This window comes from Oncorhynchus mykiss, chromosome 13 (assembly GCF_013265735.2).
Source record: "Oncorhynchus mykiss isolate Arlee chromosome 13, USDA_OmykA_1.1, whole genome shotgun sequence".
Lineage (NCBI taxonomy): Eukaryota > Metazoa > Chordata > Actinopteri > Salmoniformes > Salmonidae > Oncorhynchus > Oncorhynchus mykiss.
In genome coordinates, this window is record NC_048577.1 from 51,442,722 (window position 1) to 51,465,333 (window position 22,612).

General features: G+C 42.3%; 1 protein-coding gene across 7 annotated transcripts; it reads right to left on the reverse strand.

The window, feature by feature from the left end:
- Window positions 1-165: 165 nt before the first annotated feature.
- On the reverse strand, window positions 166-22,097 carry LOC110486742 (pyridoxal-dependent decarboxylase domain-containing protein 1). 7 transcript variants are annotated; one of them, XM_021558566.2, is made up of 25 exons: window positions 15,982-16,166; window positions 14,469-14,545; window positions 14,239-14,307; window positions 14,016-14,096; window positions 13,293-13,442; window positions 13,025-13,214; window positions 12,803-12,871; window positions 8,435-8,513; window positions 7,558-7,642; window positions 7,401-7,449; window positions 7,171-7,272; window positions 6,841-6,966; window positions 6,683-6,733; window positions 5,936-6,016; window positions 4,856-4,916; window positions 4,598-4,668; window positions 4,414-4,519; window positions 4,016-4,187; window positions 3,726-3,844; window positions 3,457-3,578; window positions 3,186-3,278; window positions 2,976-3,072; window positions 2,785-2,883; window positions 2,462-2,661; window positions 166-2,130 (listed from the first exon to the last, which is right to left on the reverse strand). In XM_021558566.2, the coding sequence occupies exons 2-25, from the start codon at window positions 14,543-14,545 to the stop codon at window positions 2,053-2,055; spliced, it is 2,427 nt and encodes an 808-aa protein (XP_021414241.2). In that variant the 5' UTR covers window positions 15,982-16,166; the 3' UTR covers window positions 166-2,052. The 7 variants fall into 7 exon arrangements, with proteins under 7 accessions (XP_021414241.2, XP_036797340.1, XP_021414242.2 ...); XM_036941445.1 differs by lacking the exon at window positions 15,982-16,166 and adding an exon at window positions 22,047-22,097 and having other exon boundaries at window positions 166-2,661; XM_021558567.2 differs by having other exon boundaries at window positions 166-2,661; window positions 13,293-13,439.
- Window positions 22,098-22,612: the final 515 nt, after the last annotated feature.

Genomic DNA, 22,612 nt, shown 5'->3' on the forward strand with positions numbered 1-22,612 from the left:
GATTCTATTGGTTATTTCTGACGGGGATAAACACATCAACCTGACATTGGTACTAAATCAGGATTTCAATGATGTTGACTGTGGAATTACTGATAACTAACTATTTGATTAACACCTTTGACTTGTAAATTCTAGAGTCCCTGCAAATGATTGATGACACAAAACTGTTTTAGATCATGTTTTAATAAAGCTGATTGGATTCTTCAATACATCCCTCTTTCCATCCCATGAAATTACATTTGACCAGTGTTTTTTTCAGACATCTTTGAGAAACATGCATTGAACTTCAATGAGATTAGTGCAGTAAGTACTTCAACCACCTATGTCCTTAAAACATGAATCTATTAAATATTTTCATTTCAGAAAACTAAATTAATGGTGTATCAAAAATAACACTCCCAGTTCAACATTAAATATCAGTTATTTCTCTTTGCTATGAGCAGATTATTGCACCAGAATTGCTGATTAGGAGCGGAATAAAAAGTAACATGTACAGACATGTTTAATGAACATGAAAACAATGTCCTCAATAAAGGTGATAAAGACACAATAACAAAGCCTTATGACATTAAACAGATATCATTTCCATTTGTTGTATATCAGAGTACGTACAGTGAACCAAGATCATCTTTATAGTATCAATTCAGAAGACAACAATTACAGTTGTATTTTCAAGTTAAGTGCACACCCTAAATTAAGTTTTTCTTAAGTAGAAGCTCATTCCATTCTGTCTGCTTTGGATAGAAAAATGTCTAACGGCACAGTGTTGTACAGTGGATACAAAAGCAGTTTTATAAGCAAATGATTCATCACATTTGAAAGTCATTGTAATGTCAATAGTCTACTGACACCCTAGGTCATTAAAGTTCTCCCAATTTGTATGACTCCATAGCAGAAATATGATTGGACAACGAGAATGTAACACCTATCATTTCAATAATAACAACTGTGTACAAAACATGTCGTAAACCCCCTTAGAGCTGTAGGTCGAGAATAGTTCAATTCTCTAGATGTCTTCAAAAGAGAGAAGTTAATGGTATGGAAGGAACATAAAACTGGATCCTTGACAAAAGGCTTAGAGAAAAGGTATGCGAAATCAAAGAGATTGTAATGGAAGCAGGACAGAAATATTGTTGTTTCATTTCAAGTTAGGAATCATAATTCATCAAATGAGTTATTGCAACAAATTATAGACTTATTTTGAGAGTTAAAAAATAAAATGCATTGAAAAAGGATGATTAACACATACTATGTGCAACATTACATAAGGTAGTGCAGTAATAATAATGGACAGAACAAATGGAATATATATATATTTTTAAACAACCCTGCATCCAAACCAAATCCTTTAACCTGCAAATATGCTATCAGTCAAGGCATTATAATAGCTACAGTATGTCTTTCTCACAGGAAACGTCAACATTAATTACAGCCACTATATTCTTTGGCAAAAAAATAATAATAAAAAAAAAAATCCTCAGAATGCATGTTAAGCAAGACTTTGCTTGTGAATGTAAGGAAATGTTAGCCCCATTGGTCATATTATTAAAAACATACATTTATATTGTAAAAAAAACATCCACCAATCAGAGTGAAGTATGTGCAAAAATTAAAAGGATGGTGTTTGACACACCGTGGAGGGTCTATTGGGGTAGTGCACAGAAGCAGGTGGGTGTGTGTATTCTCTCGTTCAATTCATATCACAGTATGCTTTCATTTTCCTACTATATTTCCCTCTATATAGATCTGTTTTTACTGATCATGATGGTGATTGAGTGGATAGAAATAGGTGCGCATACATTACATAGAAAATAAAATGGTTTTATTTCCAGTGTTAGTCACACGTTACTTGGCTTGCATATAAGCTGTTTTACCTCCGGGCCATGACGAGACCGACTGAAGTAGTGGAGGCCATGAACCAGGAAGTCCTCAGACGACCCTTCACCTTTGACTCCCTGCCTCAGGTGTAGTTCCTGCTTGACCAGAGTTCTTAGGTCCTACTCCTACATAGTTATTTATTAACCCACAATGATTGAGTCCTCAGACACAACCCTAGAGACTAAGGCTGGATTCCATTCTGAAATCCTGGTTCCTTCCCTTTGTCCTTGACCTCTCCCAGTCATCAAGGGACTGGAAAGAAAGAATAGAGATAAAATGACAAAAGCACTCCCTACCCTTCTGGTAGGCTAAGTGAAGCCTTCGCTGTCTAATTATCTCTCACCACAGTTTCCAGTCCCTTTAGATGTATAAAGAGACAGTTGTCAAGAAAAGATGCAAGGGAGAATTATTTGAGAATGGAATGAATCCCTGCTCTGCAACACCTGCTGGACTGGCCTGGAACCTTTCAGAGCTGGTTTCAAATAACCCTGCTCTGGGGGCTGTCCTATCTGCCCGTCTCCTCCACTGGTGCCTCCTGGCCCTCAGGCTCTCTCTCCTCCTCTTCCCCTTCCTGTGTACCCACCTCACCGTTCTCCTGCGTGGGGGGTCTCTGGGGGGTCTCTGGGCTCTCAGGGACCACGGAAACCGCCTCGTCTGGGACAGGGGAAGGTGGGGTGGGTTGTGGGAACCTCTCCCTGGAGAGATCCTCAGCCTGGCCCACGGAGCTGGTCTCACTGTGGGAGTCAGAGCCCCCCGCACCCTCGCGCTGGAACAGCCTCTGTCCTGCAAGTGGAGGAAAAAGAGAACAGTAGTCTAAGATTTCCAGTATTTTTTATAAATAAAATATAAATAAAATATGTCCCTATGACTGCGAAAGAACAAGAATATCCCATCTATAGACCATACCTGGCAGTCTCTTGGCAGAGGAGGTAGGGGTTTCTGGCGACGCCAGCCCACCTGTCTGGGCCTTCATGGAGTAGGTGGGCTCTGTGGAGTCCAGGGAGCCTATGGGAAACAGTCAATATACCATCGGAATGCAGATGTACAGGAGCAACCTAGGAGCAGGCACACACACACACACACACACAGTTGTGTACCTGCAGCCAGGTTAAAGGTTCTGCCCTTCACAGTGCTCTGGAACGGAGAGAACCAGTTCAACACGGAGCTGACCAGAGGAATCTGTCTCAACACACCCTGAGAGAGAGATGATGCATTTAAAAAAAAATACAAATCAGTCCATAAAATGTGCATGTATACAAAGCATTGATTAATGTCATACACATACAAAAACACGCGCACACACACACCTCCTCCATGAGTTTGTCCTGGTTGTCTTTCTGGAGCTGGAACTCTGCCTCCTGGATGCCTTTCCTCACCACCTCTGTCATGTTCTCTAATAGCTAGTGACAAGATGGGACAGATGAAAATAGTCATTTACAACTCAATCAATGCAATTATAGTATTGCATAGATTCTTTATTACATTTTATCATCAAAAATCTATATAATCTGGAAGTACCAGCCATGTTGGAGGAAGTGACAGACTGTAGGTAAACAGAGTAGAAGGAGATAGCGTTACCCTGCCGTTCTCCTCTATGTCCCTCCCCAGGGCGGCTATCGTATCCACTAGCTCTGCCACGTCTAGGTCCTCCGTTGCCATGCCAATAAATATGCAGTCCTTCTCGGGTCCGAACTCCAGGCCTGAGGATGGAGGGAGAGAAGTTAAGAGGTAAAGCAGGCAGAAGCAGAACCAGGTCTGAACCATTCCTTGAATTGAGGGAAGAATGAAACCTTGAGTGTCAGATGTGATAAAAGGAGCTCTGTGCTGTGGACAGGCACAGTACTGACCGGTGGAGAAGATGAGGTCTGCATCCAGATCCCCTAGTTTCACCAGCAGCTCACTGTTGATCTTCTCCACCTCCAGCTGTCTCTTACTGTCGTTCAGCTCCTCAATCCTCGGCTCATACCTGAGTGGATACACACAATCATTTTGTGGACAAGTTGTACATAATTTTACTGTACAGAAATGACCAGGTATTTACTATGAAATGGCATGGTAAAATGGTATTTACATAGCTACTAATGATACAAATACTGAATGAATAACAGTTCAGTTCATATTCAGTTCATATTCCTACCTGACGGCTCCCAGGCCAGGCCAGCTGAGGTCCTCTATGTAACTGAGGGCAGAGTGGCGGTACACCTCCTCTCTGAAGTCCAGTCTGAGACGCAGCGTACAGTTCAGCACAGGAATCAGCTCAATCAACCGCTCCACTAGCAGATCCACGTCACACCTCTGGGTCCCCAGGGCTGGGAGGGAACAGGTCAGAGGGCAGAGTTCAGAGGTCAACAGCTAAAGGGTCAACAAAAGGAGAGTTGTGCCTGACTGACAATGATCAGGTGTTCTTCATTAACTGTACAGGTGAGTGTGTGTAATACAAATTATGGTATATCTAACAGGTGTGTCTCTCACATGTGAATGTTTATTTTACAGGTGAGTGTGTGCCTTTCTTTATGATGTGTGTGTGTGTGTTACCTGCGGCGGTCATAAGAGGGGTGAAGCGGACACAGGTGCCCTCATCCTCCAACTCCACTATGTCTACCCCGCTGGCGGGCACCAGCTGTGCCAACTGCTCACACAGCTACAGGCAGACACAATCAATCAACCAACCAAGCAACCAACATGGTCTCACCCATTACATGTGTATACGAATGCTCACCCATCTGTTGAGGGAATCTAGCACTTCTCTCTCTCCAGCAAAGTAGCCCTCCACAGAACCACCACTGGATTCTGAGTAGAGGGAAGAGGGCATAGCATTATGGCCCATTACATATAACATGCCAAATTCAAACCCATAGTACATTTACATGATACTCATTTGAATTGCATCTAAAGTAAGTTGGATGCAGCTGAATAAGACTTCCTGGTTAGTTGAGGAAAATGTGTTGGAACAGGAAGAGTAGTGTTAACCACTCACCTGCACTGGTCTCCTGGGAGAACCTGAACACTACTACTGGAGAGTTGAGCTCATCCTCCACCTGCAGCACAGGAAAGGTAAGAGACACAGGTGAGGTTCCACACATCCAGGATCATAACCTTTGATCTTTAAAAAACTGTCGTCATTAACATGCAAACAGGTGTACTGTGTGAGAATGGGCTGGAGAAGCTGTGTGATGTGATGCTATGGAGATGCCTGGGTTTGTGACACATATCCTCTGTTTGAGCAGTCACGGAGATTGTTAAATCATGCAGCTTTAAAAAAAGTAAAATGTTTGGGCATAAATGTCAATGCCTATGACTTACATTCACAATGGACATGTCTGTGTTTTCCATGGACTTTATATACATGACTAACTTACAACCTACGACAAATCCACAACTGACCATTATATTGTATGTACTGTGTATACTTGTACATAAATCATTGAGTCGGGTAAATGTTAGTTTTGGAGAAAATCCCAGCACAGAATCCCTTTCCTCCTGGTAATTTCTCCCCACCTCTAACAATTCACACTACCCAGTACCCATAGGATTGACTTTTTTTAAACCTTTATTTAACTAGGCAAGTCAGTTAAGAACAAATTCTTATTTTCAATGACGGCCTAGGAACAGTGGGTCAGCTCGGGGATTTGAACTTGCAACCTTCCGGTTACTAGTCCAACGCTCTAACCACTAGGCTACCTTGCCACCCCGGTTGAAGTGACATGTTGGATTGTTACTGTTGTACCCTAACAGGGTAGTTATGTAAACACAGTGAGGTCCATCTGATGACGCCTGGGCCAAAGTTCAACTTTAGAGTCACCAGGACTCTGAAGACGTGGTGGTGGGGGGGGGGACAGGACATTCTCTGCTGTGCCTAAAACATGCCTGTAGTGATGATTGGACAGGAACCAGGAGTGGACTGATTGCTGTTTTAGCAAATGAGTGCCCTCGATTTGAGCGGTGTCTCAAACAGTGCCTTTCAGGTCATTCAGGTGGACAAACATGGTCAGGTACAGAGTGAAACAGAGAAAGAAAGGGGGGAGCAGGCAGGGAAAAGAGGGTTGGTCCCACCTACAATAGACAGAATGAGAGAGCCCAGCAAGTCCCGTAGAGAGCCCCCTGAGATCGGCGGGATCCGAGAGAGAGACACCACACCCTGTAACCAAGGCAACCCAACAGCTCACTATCTACAGTATACACACACACTTCAATACAACAAACGGTACTCAAAGCCAACATCAACACAGTAACCAGACCCACACACTGCTTGTTCACCAGATCAGCTTCAGCAGTTACTGCACCGTTCCAAGGATCTCTATATCATCTACATGTGTAAATCATATTCACACTGTTTCAGATTATATAAAGGTCACCATCTGCTCAGAGCTGATGCCTGTGAACAAGGTCTTTGTTTAGCGACAGTATGACGGAGGTCTCTGTTAGCGAGGCTCAGTGCTGTTTCTTTACCATAGTCAAAGCATCGACGAAAGAGATCTCAGAGTCAAGCTCATCCTGATGACAAAACAGACGTCAGACGCTCGCATCTTTATAAATGTGTGTTGTGTGTTCGAGGTGAGTGTGATCTTATGATTGTTTTCTTAAGTTATTGTATCTTAAAACTTAACAAGCAAAAGCTCATATTGGGGGCCTTCATCATTTGACTCACCTATGTGTAATGGCTTTATAGTGCCTTCGTTAACACCCATAGTGCGTTATTAAATACAATAAACAGCTTTTGACTGCTTAGAACAGCCTCAATGCATAAATGCTTTCCACACACATTAATAGTAGTAGATAGTTAAACAGCAAGTTGTGGACCTACTGAAGTCTTTATGGAAGCCAGAGTCTTCAGTTTCTCCAGAAGCTGTTGGCTCTACAGACAAAAACAGATACAACACAGGTCAGTTTGTTAGTAGTAAGGTGATAGAAATGAATACAGATCGCTAACCTACATGGTAATTACTAACCCAAGGTACTTACGAGCTCTACAGCGTGTCTAATCTTCTCCACTATCCCATCATGGCCCAGGTACTGCAGGGAGAGCCAGAGAGGCAGGGCACGCAGCTTCTCTACTGGCTGACTGGAGGTCAAACCAGCTGCCAGAGACTAAGACAGGAGAGAGAGAACTCAAATGGATAGGTGAAACCAAAGATTCCACCACATAGCTTTCACCAATCCAGTCATATCAGATCTCTAGTAACTTCAAGGGAGGCAGGAAGGAAGGATGCAAGTTTAAAGGCCCTACAGCTACAGACAGGGAGAGAGTTAAGAGGGGATACCAAAGAAGAGAACAGGAAGGAGAAAGCGTACCAGGGCTGGGTCCTCGTGTCTGTAGAGGGTGACAGCTGGGACAGCAGGCAGGCCCAGCCACGGACCCAGGGTCAGGGTCATACTGTCACTCCTGGTGGCCGCCTGGGGACAGGGGAGGGGGCAAAGATACATAGTAAACATATTACATTACCGTACTATACAGGCATCTTACAGTGTATTCATTTAGAGTTCTGAGGGTCACAGAACGGGAGAGCATATCCTATACGTACCGTAACGGGGGATGAGACCTCCCACAGAGCCAGAGTGGCCAAGTTGACCCTGAGAGACAGAAAAGACCAAGCCGTTATAAAGCATTTACAAACACCTCCAATATGGTTGGTTAAAGACATATTACAAGTATTACAAGTGTGTAATGTTGTTACCCACCCTTCTATGTGGAGCCACATGCCATACTGTTCACACAGCTCCTTTAGACGGCCCAGCTTGTCTGTGTGTCCCGCCCCAGGGGTGCCTGGGAAGACAGGTAGTGAGTACGCTCTGAGTCACTCTGCTGTACGTCTTGGTCAATAAGTCAGTGATAGACATGTTGATTTAACCTTTATTTGACCAGGTAAGTCATACAATAACATCCTGGTTGGTCAAGGGGTAAACATTGTTTCACTTTAGAGTAATACTATGTGTGTTGCTACCATGTTGTTGTCATGTGTTGCTACCATGTTGTTGTCATGTTGTGTTGCTACCATGTTGTCATGTGTTGCTACCATGTTGTCATGTGTTGCTACCATGCTGTGTTGTCGTCTTAGGTCTCCGTGTTGCATTGTCATTGTTGTGATGTGTGAACACACAGTGGGGCAAAAAAGTATTGTCAGCCACCAATTGTGCAAGTTCTCCCACTTAAAAAGATGAGAGGCATGTCATTTTCATCATAGGTACACTTCAACTATGACAGACAAAATGAGAAGAAAAAAAAATCCAGAAAATCACATTGTAGGAATTTTAATGAATTTATGTGCAAATTGTGGTGGAAAAAAACTTTTGTTATTGAACTTGCACAATTGGTGGCTGACAATACTTTTTTTGGCCCAGCAGGAGGCCTTTTGGTAGGCCGTCATTGTAGATAATACATTTGTTCTTAACTGACTTGACTAGTTACATAAAAGGTTAAATTACATTTTTAAAAACTGTCACCATGCTAGGTTTTTCAATAAGCACACTACCTTGGAGAAAATAAAACACTTAAAAGAGTAGATGTGTGTTCTCTGCCATTTCTTGTATTAAAAAGGTGATAAAATTCCCCACTGACCAGCATTGGCAATCAACAGCAATGGAAGCTTCCCAGTCTCCACATCCTCTCTAATCAGCTTGTCCAGCAACGCAATGTCCTACAAACAGCAAAACACCCAGGGAGACATATTGTTTTCCATTTAAAGATCAGGGTAGTATGGTAGGTAGTACGCATACAGGCACACCAGTGTCCTAAATGCATAAACTCAACAAAAAAAGAAACGTCCCTTTTTCAGGACCCTGTCTTTCAAAGATAATTCGTAAAAATCCAAATAACTTCACAGATCTTCATTGTAAAGGGTTTAAACACCGTTTCCCATGCTTGTTCAATGAACCATAAACAATTAATGAACATGCACCTGTGGAACGGTCGTTAAGACACTAACAGCTTACAGACGGTAGGCAATTAAGGTCCCAGTTAAGAAAACTTAGGACACTGAAGAGGCCTTTCTGCTGACTTTGAAAAACACACAAAAAAAAGATGCCCAGGGTCCCTGCTCATCTGCGTGAATGTGCCTTAGGCATGCTGCAAGGAGGCATGAGGACTGCAGATGTGGCCAGGGCAATAAATTGCAATGTCCGTACTGTGAGACGCCTAAGACAGCGCTACAGGGAGACAGGACGGACAGCTGATCGTTCTCACAGTGGCATACCACATGTAACAACACCTGCACAGGATCGGTACATCCTAACATCACACCTGCAACAACAACTGCCCGGGTTACACCAGGAACACACAACACCTCCATCAGTACTCAGACTGTCCCCAATAGGGTGAGAGAGGCTGGACTGAGGGCTTGTAGGCCTGTTGTAAGGCAGGTCCTCACCAGACATCACCGTCACCTATGGTCACAAACCCAATGTCACTGGACCAGACAGGACTGGAAAAAAGTGCTCTTCCCTGACGAGTCGCGGTTTTGTCTCACCAGAGGTGATGGTCGGATTTGTATTTATCGTCGAAGGAATGAGTGTTACCCCGAGGCCTGTACTCTGGAGGGTCCCTCATGGTCTGGGACGGTGTGTCACATTATCATCGGACTGAGCTTGTTGTGATTGCAGGCAAACTCAACGCTGTACGTTACAGGGACGACATCCTCCTCCCTCATGTTTTACCTTTCCTACAGGATCATCCTGACATGACCCTCCAGCATGACAATGCCACCAGCCATACTGCTCGTTCTGTGCGTGATTTCCTGCAAGACTGGAATGTAAGTGATCTCAATCCCATTGAGCACGTCTGGGACCTGTTGGATTGGAGGGTGAGGGCTGGGGCCATTCCCCCCAGAAATGTCCGGGAACTTGCAGGTGCCTTGGTGGAAGAGTGGGGTGACATCTCACAGCAAGAACTGGCAAATCAGGTGTAGTCCATGATGAGGAGATGCTGCATTAAGTACTGCGGTGCTGGTGGCAACACCATATACTGATTTTGACCCCCCCGTTGTTCAGGGACACATTATTGCATTTCTGTTAGTCACGTCTGTGAACTTGTTCAGTTTATGTCTCAGTTGTTGAATCTTATGTTCATACAAATACTTACACGTTAAGTTTGCTGAAAATAAACAGTTGACAGTGAGAGGACGTTTATTTTTTTGCTGAGTAGATATAGATACACACACGTATGTATATACACACACACACAGTGCCTTGCGAAAGTATTCGGCCCCCTTGAACTTTGCGACCTTTTGCCACATTTCAGGCTTCAAACATAAAGATATAAAACTGTATTTTTTTTTGTGAAGAATCAACAACAAGTGGGACACAATCATGAAGTGGAACAACATTTATTGGATATTTCAAACTTTTTTAACAAATCAAAAACTGAAAAATTGGGCGTGCAAAATTATTCAGCCCCTTTACTTTCAGTGCAGCAAACTCTCTCCAGAAGTTCAGTGTGGATCTCTGAATGATCCAATGTTGACCTAAATGACTAATGATAAATACAATCCACCTGTGTTTAATCAAGTCTCCGTATAAATGCACCTGCACTGTGATAGTCTCAGAGGTCCGTTAAAAGCGCAGACAGCATCATGAAGAACAAGGAACACACCAGGCAGGTCCGAGATAATGTTGTGAAGAAGTTTAAAGCCGGATTTGGATACAAAATATTTCTCAAGCTTTAAACATCCCAAGGAGCACTGTGCAAGACATAACATTGAAATGGAAGAAGTATCAGACCACTGCAAATCTACCAAGACCTGGCCGTCCCTCTAAACTTTCAGCTCATACAAGGAGAAGACTGATCAGAGATGCAGCCAAGAGGCCCATGATCACTCTGGATGAACTGCAGAGATCTACAGCTGAGGTGGGAGACTCTGTCCATAGGACAACAATCAGTCGTATATTGCACAAATCTGGCCTTTATGGAAGAGTGGCAAGAGGAAAGCCATTTCTTAAAGATATCCATAAAAAGTGTTGTTTAAAGTTTGCCACAAGCCACCTGGGAGACATACCAAACATGTGGAAGAAGGTGCTCTGGTCAGATGAAACCAAAATGGAACTTTTTGGCAACAATGCAAAACGTTATGTTTGGCGTAAAAGCAACACAGCTGAACACACCATCCCCACTGTCAAACATGGTGGAGGCAGCATCATGGTTTGGGCCTGCTTTTCTTCAGCAGGGACAGGGAAGATGGTTAAAATTGATGGGAAGATGGATGGAGCCAAATACAGGACCATTCTGGAAGAAAACCTGATTGAGTCTGCAAAAGACCTGAGACTGGGACGGAGATTTGTCTTCCAACAAGACAATGATCCAAAACATAAAGCAAAATCGACAATGGAATGGTTCAAAAATAAACATATCCAGGTGTTAGAATGGCCAAGTCAAAGTCCAGACCTGAATCCAATCGAGAATCTGTGGAAAGAACTGAAAACTGCTGTTCACAAATGCTCTCCATCCAACCTCACTGAGCTCCAGCTGTTTTGCAAGGAGGAATGGGAAAAAATTTCAGTCTCTCGATGTGCAAAACTGATGGAGACATACCCCAAGCGACTTACAGCTGTAATCGCAGCAAAAGGTGGCGCTACAAAGTATTAACTTAAGGGGGCTGAATAATTTTGCACGCCCAATTTTTCAGTTTTTGATTTGTTAAAAAAGTTTGAAATATCCAATAAATGTCGTTCCACTTCATGATTGTGTCCCACTTGTTGTTGATTCTTCACAAAAAAAAAATACAGTTTTATATCTTTATGTTTGAATCCTGAAATGTGGCAAAAGGTCGCAAAGTTCAAGGGGGCCGAATACTTTCGCAAGGCACTGTATATACATACATACACAAACAAAGAATGTGGACACCCCTTCAAACTAGTGGATTGGGCTATTTTTGCTGGCAGGTGTATAAAAATCAAGCTCAGTGACTTTCAACGTGGCACCGTCATGGGATGCCACCTTTCCAACAAGTCAGTTGTCAAATTTCTGCCCTGCTGGAGCTACTCCGGTCAATTGTAAGTGCTGTTATTGTGAAGTGGAAATGTCTAGAAGCAACAACAGCTCAGCCGCGAAGTGGTAGGCCCCACAAGCTCACAGAACGGGACTACCAGTGTTGAAGTGCGTAAAAATGATCTGTCTTCGGTTGCAACACACACTACCAAGTTACAAACTGCCTCTGGATGGAATGTCAGCACAATAACTGTTCGTCAGGAACTTCATGAAATGGGTTTCCATAGCTGAGCAGCCGCACACAAGCCTAAGATCACCATGCACAATCACAAGCGTCAGCTGGAGTGGTGTAAAGCTCACCGCCTTCTCTGGAGTGATGAATCACGCTTCACCATCTGGCAGTCCGACGGACGAATCTGGGGTTGGAGGATGCCAGGAGAACACTACCTGCCCCAATGCATAGTGCCAACTGTAAAGTTTGGTGGAGGAGGAACATTGGTCAGGGGCTATTTTTTATGGTTCGGGCTACGCCCTTTAGTTCCAGTGAAGGGAAATCTTACCGCTACATTATACAATGACATTCTAGACGATTCTGTGCTTCCAACTTTGTGACAACAGTTTGGGGAAGGCCCTTTCCTGTTTAAGCATGACAATGCCCCCATGCAGAAAGCGAGGTCCATACAGAAATGGTTTGTCGAGATCGGTGTGGAAGAACTTGACTGGCCTGCACAGAGCCCTGACCTAACCTCACCTCCATCGAACACCAACTGCGAGCCAGGCCCAATATCAGAGTCCAACCTCACTAATGCGCTTGTGGCTGAATGGAAGCCAGTCCCCAGAGCAAAGTTCCAATATCTAATGGAAAGCCTTCCCAGAAGAGTAGAGGCTGTTTTAGTAGCAAAGTGGGGGGACCAACTCGATATTAATGCCCATCATTTTGGAATGAGGCGTCCACATACAATGTACACTACCAAAAGTATGAGCCCTATCTAAATGAGGCTGATGTACCATTTGGTGCTGGGATCCAAAAATGGTGTTACAGGGGACGGTACACAGGCTGGACAGAGGCAGACCCAGCTGAGGAAGAGAGGATTTCTGTTAAAGTCAATCTACATTGAATAACTTCTGAAATATCTGCTCTTATAACACTAAAGTAACATCAAAAAGGTCTGTCTGTGTGTCTTCATGTATGAACACGCAATGCATTTCTATGTCTGCTTCTACACCTACTTGGCTGCAGAGGTGCTGTCCCAGTCCAGGCCTGCAGGTGGCGCTCTGGTAAATGACAGGCTGTCTGGAGTTGAGCACAGTGTAGCCCTCTGTGGAGTAGTCCTCATAGCGGGTGTTGATGACCAGGCGACACACCTTCAGCAGGCCCTCTCTGTCATCTTCATGGTAGTATGCTGAGCCACTCTCATATCTGGCAGGACATCAAAATCCAATTAGCAATGCACCAGGAACAAGCACACACATGCACTCGACAGACAGACCCACACACCTGAAGAGTCTGCAGAGCCAGAGTGTTGTGTCAGAAGCGATGCGTGTGATCAGCTTCCTGAGTCTCTCCCTGTCCAGCACTGAGATGTAGGCTGCTAGGCTGTGTCCTAGCAACGCCATGTGACCCTGCTCTCCGACATTCTGCATCCTGCTGGAGGGACAAGACACGCACAGGAAGTGAGGTCACAAAGATGTGATGTTGATAAACTGTATTATACTGATTGTATTGGGAATATTTAAGATTAATAAAGTTCATATACAGTGAAGAGTGATTAACACAATGCTTAGCATATTTATATGTTTTCACGTTCTGTTTGTGCAAGGTTCTGTTGATAGTGATTGACACCAGACTGGAGGTACAAGGACACTGATTATTACTGTATTCTGTGAAACACGGTGTGATTCTGTAGCAGCTGACAATGTCACTGCAATTTATTTTGACTTCCTACAAGCCTCTTGGGCTGTTTTTTACAGAACACTTGGTACTGTCTGATTAGAATATAAAGGGCTTGTCTCCAAGAGGCCAGATATACCTTTTCTCTGCCTCTGTTCTGGAGGTGTCTCCCTGTTGCAACTTTAATAAACCAGATAGATTTTTTTATTGATATTATCAACAACTTATTTTTTTTCACTTGGAAATTCTTATTATACTGATAAGAAAATTCTAAGATGGCCTTCCAACTGACATATGCTCTCAGTAGTGGTGTTTTAATGTCAGACCTACCGATGGCTTGGCTTATCTTCCTCTTCATCGTCATGCATGAGATTCTGGACCAGTTGGAGTATACTGGCCACATCCTGCCCACTGGAAGTTTGGAAAAAAACACACAACGAGTTGCTTGAGGGAACTCATTGCTTCTGTGAAATACCATCCACATTTATGTGTGAGAGAGAGACAGAAAGATACTAGATTGAAAGTGAGAAACAGGGGTATCTACTGTACTCACTCCCCCTGTAGGGGTCCAGGGATACTACTCCTGCTGAACTGTCGTCTATCTGCATCCGGTTCTGATGCTCTGGAGAGAAACAAACAAAACCAACAAGTCAGATAGTCCTTCAGGTGTGTGCATCGGACTTGTGTTAACATACAGTATGTGTGAAGAGATGTGTCATTAACAGCCAGTGTAATACTAGTCAATACATCTTTATGAACAAACACCAATTCATAAAAGCTCACTTTCCGCCATCCTCCAAGATCTTCATGGCCTCGTTGAGATTCTTGCCCATTTCAGCGAGTGTGGGGTCGACCATCATCTACGGTCAGAAGTCAGAGACTGAGCAAAAAGACACTAAAGCAGATGGATACCTCATTCAATCTCAGGGTTAGACAGAGCCATTGCCAGAGGCTAGCTAAGAACACATCTTTCAGTTCTCTCCACCCCTAAAGCCTTATATTTAACACTAATCCTCCCTCTACCCTCCTCTGTCACCTATTAGACTGCACATTAAGGTAGAGCAGAGGTATAGTAGACAGAGGTCAATCTAATTGTTAACATTAGTAAAATATTGACATTGGCATGATGTAACAGACTACCATAGTCTAGCTCATGTTATTGCCAATTCCAGGTGACTGGAGAAGCAGTTGAAAGTAAATACAGTCTGACTATAACTTCTATTCATTACCAGTGGTGCCTCAAGGCCCTAATTTGTCTGAAATGATAATGGTGTGGTTATGGATGCACCTGTTATGTGATAGAGTTGGATTACCTGGCTGATTTCATCAAACCGGATTTTCTGCTTCTACAACGTACCACTCAATATATTTATGATCTGCCTAAATATTTGTCTTTCAGTAAAATGTCTGTTAAGCAACAAATAACATCCTTGATCATGAGGACTCTGGCTGCCTACTGAAGTATGTTCTGACCAGGGGAGTTTAAGAGCCCTGACGCTTGCTCTATAACACGCATCGCTTGCTGTACGGTTTTGGAAACATAAGGAACGTATTTTCCATATCATATGAAAATACTACACAGCCATATATCCAAGTTGCATTACTTGTTTACGTAAGACATAGATGGCCACCTATGCTAAATAGCCATCTAGCATGCTCCAAATATCTGTGTAATCGTAACTGTAGAAAGTGTAGTTCGTCGACTGGAAGCACACATCTTGTGGGTATGTGCAAAATGCTAAAGTAAGTGTATATTTTTATTTATTGCTGATATGAAAAGAGACATTTCAGCATGTTTCGAAAACCGGCTTGAAAGCGGTGATTATTGACCTTTCTACATGTTAAAACACCAGCATCGGAATTGTAGTTTAAAACGATTTTCCCAGTCGGAGGTCGTTCCCCCCCGCGTTTTCAGTTGTCTTGGGGGTGCTGAAGTCGGAGATTTCAGAGTTCACAGATGTTTTGAACGCGGCAACTGCGCTAGTCAGTCAGTTAGTTATCCGTGACCATCCATAACAAATTAGCAGCATCGTCATCACGATGATAAGCTCTTATGATTGGAAAGTGGCAGCTTCTTAATTGACGACATAAATCATTAAAAAACAAGGACATGCAAGGGTTAAATGCCACATTGCATTGCGTGAATAAAGGAAATAAATCTAGTTTCGCGTAATTCTTCGCAATGACAGCTGGTTTACCGCTGTTGGTGCTGCTAGCCTAACTAGCATTGCTAGCCATAGTTTGCCTAGCGTTACCACTTGGACCACACCAAGATTGACAGCTCGTTTGTGCTTACCTTGTGACGCGGTGGTTTCAGACAGTTGGAAAGCTTGAGAAAAGGATACGCCGCCTATCCACTCTGTATGAACGTGAGGAATATTATAATATTGACGGCTGAACAGCTTCGTTATCCCGATAATTTTAACTTCCTGGACTGGCGCTCCGTATTCCACGCTGGCAGAGCTGACGTATCGCTACGCTTGCTTCACCACCAATGTGGTGCTGTGTGTATCTTGATTGGCTGATAGCTGCTTAGCTAATTAGCAGGCAGTGGCGTGCAGGATTTTTAAATTGGGCTCCTGTAATACTTTGAAATAGCCTAGTTATTAATTCCTCCATTCATTGAAGTAATGATCTAGTGCATAATGCACCAGTCCATCATAGTCCATCATCATTTCAGTGACGGTAGGATGTATTCAAACAGAGGTAGATTTAAACACAGAAAAAGCCTAAATTTGATATATTTTACAATTTATCTTCTTGAAATCTGATTTTAAACCTAACCTTAACAGGTAGTGGTTAGAGTGTTGGGCCATAACTGAAAAATTGTTGTCAGCTCAGGGATTCGATACAAGGCAAAAATAAGTCGTTCTGCCCTGAACAAGCCGGTTAACCCACTGTTCCCTGGTAGGCCGTCATTGTTAGTAATAACTTGTTCTTAACTGACTTGCCTAGTTCAATTTTAAAATAATTGTAAAAACCACACAGAAAACCTTATGCCTAACCTTATATTAAGACCAAAAAGCCGATGTGTCATCTAGTGGAAACCACTCCCAATTGGATGAGGTCAAAGGGGAGGAGAAGTTAAGAATCAAAGAAATGCAATTGAGATTGTCCCAGAGTGCAGTACACGTTCTTATTATTATACCTCAGTGGTAGTACCCTAGAAGAAATGACGATGACTAATAATGAGTATGGATGTAATTATATTACTATGTAATTATTTGGACAGTAATGCTGAAACTTTTAATTTGGCTCTATACTGCAGCATTTTGAATTTGAGATTTTTAAAAATTAACATGAGGCAACAGTGCAGAATGTCATCATTTATGTTTTTTTCATAAATATCTGTTTTATCGTTTAGAAATGTAAGGACTGTGAATCAAGTCCCCCCATTTGAAGGTGCCAGAAGTACACTACATGACCAACAGTATGTGGACACCTGCTCGTTGAACATTTCATTCCAAAATCATTGGCATTAATATGGAGTTGGTTCCCCCTTTGCTGCTTCCCAGAAGAACAGCCTCCGTTCTTCTGGGAAGGCTTTCCACTAGATGTTGGAACATTGCTGCGGGGACTTGCTTCCATTCAGCCACAAAATAATTAGTGAGGTCGGGCACTGATGTTGGGTGATTAGGCCTGGCTCGCAGTTGGCATTCCAATTCATCCCAAAGATGTTCGATGGGGTTGAGGTCAGGGCTCTGTGCAGGCCAGTCAAGTTCTTCCACACCGATCTCGACAAACCATTTCTGTATGGACCTCGCTTTCTGCATGGGGGTATTGTCATGCTGAAACAGGAAAGGGCCTTCCCCAAACTGTTGTCACAAAGTTGGAAGCACAGAATCGTCTAGAATGTCATTGTATGCTGTAGCGGTAAGATTTCCCTTCACTGGAACTAAGGGGCATAGCCCGAACCATGAAAAATAGCCCCTGACCATTATTCCTCCTCAAACAAACTTTACAGTTGGCACTATGCATTCGGGCAGGTAGCATTCTCCTGGCGTCCGCCAAACCCAGATTCTTCTGTTGGACTGCCAGATGGTGAAGTGTGATTCATCACTCCAGAGAACGCGTCTCCACTGCTCAAGAGTACAATGGCGGCGAGCTTTACACCATTCCAGCCAACGCTTGGCATTGCGCATGGTGATCTTAGGCTTGTGTGCGGCTGCTCCGCCATGGAAACTCAGTTCATGAAGTTCCTGACGAACAGTTATTGTGTTGACATTGCTTCCATAGGCAGTTTGGAACTTGGTAGTGAGCATTGCAACTTAGGACAGATGATTTTGTATGCACTACGCGCTTCAACACTCGGCGGTCCCGTTCTGTGAGCGTGTGTGGCCAACCATTTCACGGCTGACCAGTTGTTGCTCCTAGACGTTTCCACTTCACAATAACAGCACTTATAGTTGACCTTAGAAGCTCTAGCAGGGAAAAAATTTGACAAACTTACTTGTTGGAAAGGTGGCATCTTATGACTGTGCTACGTTGAAAGTCACTGACCAGTGAGGCCATTCTACTGCCAATGATTGTCTATGGAGATTGCGTGGCTGTGTGGCTGAAAAAGCCAAATCCACTAATTTGATGGAGAGTCCACATACATTTGTATATACAGTGCATTCAGAAAGTATTCAGACCCCTTCCCTTTTTCCACATTTTGCTAAGTTACAGCCTTATTCTAAAATGGATAAAAAATATTTTTTCCTCATGAATCTACACACAATACCTCATAATGAAATATTAGAAAATGTATTACATATAAAAAACATTTACCTTATTTACAGAAGTATTCAGAACTTTTGCTATGAGACTCGAAATTGAGCTCAGGTGCGTTTCCATTAATCATCCTTGAGATGTTTCTACAACCTGATTGGAGTCCACCTGTGGTAAATTTAATTGATTGGACTTGATTTGGAAAGGCACACACCTATTAATATAAGATCCCACAGTTGACAGAGCATGTCAGAGCAAAAACCAAGCCATGAGGTTGAAGGAATCGTCCGTAGAGCTCAGAGACAGGATTGTGTTGAGGCACAGATCTGGTGAAGGGTACCAAAAAATGTATGAAGCATTGAAGTGAAGGTCCCAAAGAACACAGTGGCCTCCATCATTCTTAAATGGAAGAAGTTCGGAACCACCAAGACTGTTCCTAGAGCTGGCCGCCAGGCCAAACTGAGCAATCGGGGGAAAAGGGCCTTGGTCGGGGAGGTGACCAAGAACCCGATGGTCCCTCTGACAGAGCTCCAGAGTTCCTCTGTGGAGATGGGAGAACCTTCCAGAAGGACAACCATCTCTAAGGCTGAAATCGCTGCCAAAAGTGCTTTAACAAAGTACTGAATACTTATGTAAATAGGATATTTCAGTTTCTTATTTGTAATACATTTGCAAAAAATTGTAAACTGTTTTTGCTTTGTCATTATGGGGTATTGTGTGTAGATTGAGGAGGTAAACATGTTTTAAACGTCTATTTTAGAATAAGGCTGTAACGTAGCAAAATGTGGAAAAAGTCAAGGGGTCTGAATACTTTCTGAATGCACTGTATAGTGTCTGTACATTTAGGTTGGGGTAAAAGTGACTAGGCAATCAAGATAGATAATAACAGAGTAGAAGCAGTGTATGTGCAGTGTGTGTATGTGGGACGTCAATATGCATGTGTGTGTGGGGTTTGCGTCTTTGAGCGTCTTTAGTGTATGTATGTGTGTTGGAGTGTCAGTGGAAGTATGTTTGAGTGTGTGGGTAGTGTCCAGTGAGTGTGCAATGTTCACGATTATCTGTAATCATGGCAGCATCCACGTTAATGTAGTAGTGTTCAGAAACATATACAATTCTTATTTACAATAAAAGTGACTCCAATATGACACCATTCATTTCTATTGGGCACAACATAATCTGAAACACAACCAAAACAAACTAGAAATCCATCAAACAAGTTGATAGAGTCACAAGCTTGATGTAGTCATTGCCTCCTAGTAATATGGGGTCAAATATTAAACTTGTGAGTAAATTGTTTACAATTTCAGTGAATCTGTCCAAACACTTATGACACCTTCAAATGGAGGGGACTAGATACATAAAGTGCATTCATTTCTAAACCGTAAAACAGATATGTTTGAAAATTCCCTCAAATAAAAATATATTTCATCTGTAATCCAAAATGCTGGAGTATAGAGCTACATTTAAATGTTTAGCTTCACTGTCCAAATAAATAAGTAGGGGGGTGTATATAGCTGCACTGTTAAAACATGCAAATGCAGATGAACCAAAGTTCATTCAACCGTTATAGGTAGCCCAGCAGGAGTTGGACCTGTAGCCGAAAAGTGTTGAGTTGGTATCCCGGGCCGGGTGCTGGAAGAAGGGAAGAATTGATCCGGCAACTGGAGGGTTGCTGGGTTCACATCCTCAAGCTATTCCCCTACTGTTGAGCCCTTGAGCAAGGTCCTTAACCTCACTTTCCACCCAGGGATGGATGCACTGCAGCTTGACCCTGTGCTCATCTCAAATTGTATGTGGTGATGTACACATACTTGTACAGAGCAGGAGACACATTTTTGTTGTTTGCAGTAACATATGGCCAATAAAGCTGTATTGTATAACATTTTCTCAACCTCACATGTATCAGGTATTGATTCTGCCCACTGGACACAAACTGGTTGAATCAACATTGTTTCAACGTAATTTATCAAGATATTGTGATGTGGAATCTATGTGGAAAATATATTTTTTTTTACAAAAAGTCATCAACGTAAACTGTTGTTTTGAGGATGACATTTCAACCACAGAATTGTCCTCATGGTAAAAATGTTAAACATAGACAAACCTTGTTTAACATACTGTATGTTGGATTTGTACCTTTGAAACACGTCAGATCTTCTATGTTATATCCACAACCTCCTACTGGAGAGTTGGTCTATCTACAGATATCAATTTGATCTCCCATCCAGGGTTTTAACCAAGTTCAGCCCTGCTTAGCTTTGTCACGGATTACTACCAATATGCTATCATCAGAATGATTAGATGTGTCTTAATAACTAAATAGATTCACGGTTGGTATTGAAGTCAATCCAAAGGGTAGGTTTAATAGAGCAAATTAAATATAACCATACTCTATAAGTCAATGATACTATTTAGGCCTATGTAGAATTTGTGAAGTCATCAACAGCTATTGTTTCAATTCAAACCAGGGTTATATATAAGGTTATAACAAAAAATATGCTTTGGTTGATGTCAAATTTAATCTTCAAGTTAATAATGAATATGTTGGATTCACGTCTCCATTTCAACCACATTTCTAAGTTAAAGAATACGACATTTAAAATTTGATTTGATTTAGTCCTATTCTTTAACTTGGATTTTTGGTTGAGATGGAGACGTGAATCCAACATATCAATTACAAAGTTTTAGACAAACTGGAATTAAAGTCAGACTAAGTCAGTGGTACAAAATATACCTCTCCTTCAAATGTTGATATTTGGTTGTGTTGATAACCAAACACAATGCAATGCAATATAACTTTTTCAATACAGTAAATAGCCTATTAACTTGTCAATAAGTTAACAAATTATGTTGGATTCACGTCTCCAACTTAACAAAAAATGTAAGTTAAAGACTAGAATTACGGCAGTGGCTCATATGTAACTGTCCAAGCATTAGATACATCTCCTTTAAATGTTGATATTTGGTTGCGTTGTCAACCTAACACAATTCGATATGACTTTTGTAATACAGAATAATGTAACAGTTTTAATTCAACCTTAAAATGAGTAACTCATCCATGGCCACATTTTGCGGGTACTATAAAAGTCTTATTATGTAATCATAGAATTTCAAGATGGCAGGCAAAGGTCGGAGGTGGAGATCCACAATATAAATATCTGCACAGAATCTCGAACAGCATTGATCACTTGTATTATGTACTTTTAATGTAACCTCAACTGCAATTCAGGTCATTTGGTTGTGCTATTAGATGAAGCACAGTGATATCACATTGCTGTATAAATACAAAATATCTGACATTGGTGTTTCCATTTCAACTTTGTTGTCCCTTTAAAATGGTTGAAAGTGCAGTGATAACACATTTAGATGACAACTAAACCAAAAATCCCACATTGTTTTTCCATTGGAATTTGGTTGTGCTTTTAGATGGTTGAATGCATAGTGATAACACATTAGGAATTCAACAAACTTCTGTCTCTCTTTTTGAGTGGGCCAATAAAAAGTAGAAATATCTCTGATCAACATCTCATCCAAAACGTACCCACATTTTCCACGTTGAAATGACTCTGTGTTGTTGTTTGTGTTGCACTGCTTTGCTTTATCTTAGCCAGGTCGCAGTTGTAAATGACAACTTGTTCTCAACTAGCCTACCTGGTTAAATAAAGGTGTCACGTCTTCCGCTGAAGTTGGTCCCTCTCCTTGTTCGGGCGGCGTTCGGCGGTCGAAGTCGCCGACCTTCTAGCCATCGCTGATCCTCTTTTCATTTTCCTTTGGTTTTTGTCTTGTCTTGTATCACACCTGGTTCCAATCCCATTCATTACATGTTGTGTATTTAACCCTCTGTTCCCCCTCATTGTCCTTGTCGGTGATAGTTTGTTTGTAAGCATTGTGCAATAAATGTTCTGGTGTGCGACGGGTTTTGTACCCACTTGTATTATTTAGCATATTTTGATTTTCGGAGTTTTTGAGCACTTACTAAACTGCTCCGTTTATACCAAGTTCGATCTCCTGCGCCTGACTTCCCTGCCACCAGCACGCATCCCTTACAAAAGGTGAAAAATAATAATAAAGTGGTTTGCCCAGTGGCGGAGCTCATACAGCAGGTTTAAACATTCTTATTACGTCAATAGAATACAGGCCTATAAGTGGGAAAGGTTTGAAAGACAGTGAATGGAAAATGAAAACTTCAAAGAAAAAGGACTTGAAAATAGCTTTAT

Coding starts and splice junctions, on each gene's coding strand:
- LOC110486742 (XM_036941445.1), bottom strand. CDS start 14,545: ATGATGGTCGACCCCACACTCGCTGAAATGGGCAAGAATCTCAACGAG. Junction 4,520..4,597: donor TAGATTCCCTCAACAGATGG/GTGAGCATTCGT, acceptor GTCTGCCTGTAG/CTGTGTGAGCAGTTGGCACA. Junction 2,662..2,784: donor CTCTGCCAAGAGACTGCCAG/GTATGGTCTATA, acceptor CTCCACTTGCAG/GACAGAGGCTGTTCCAGCGC.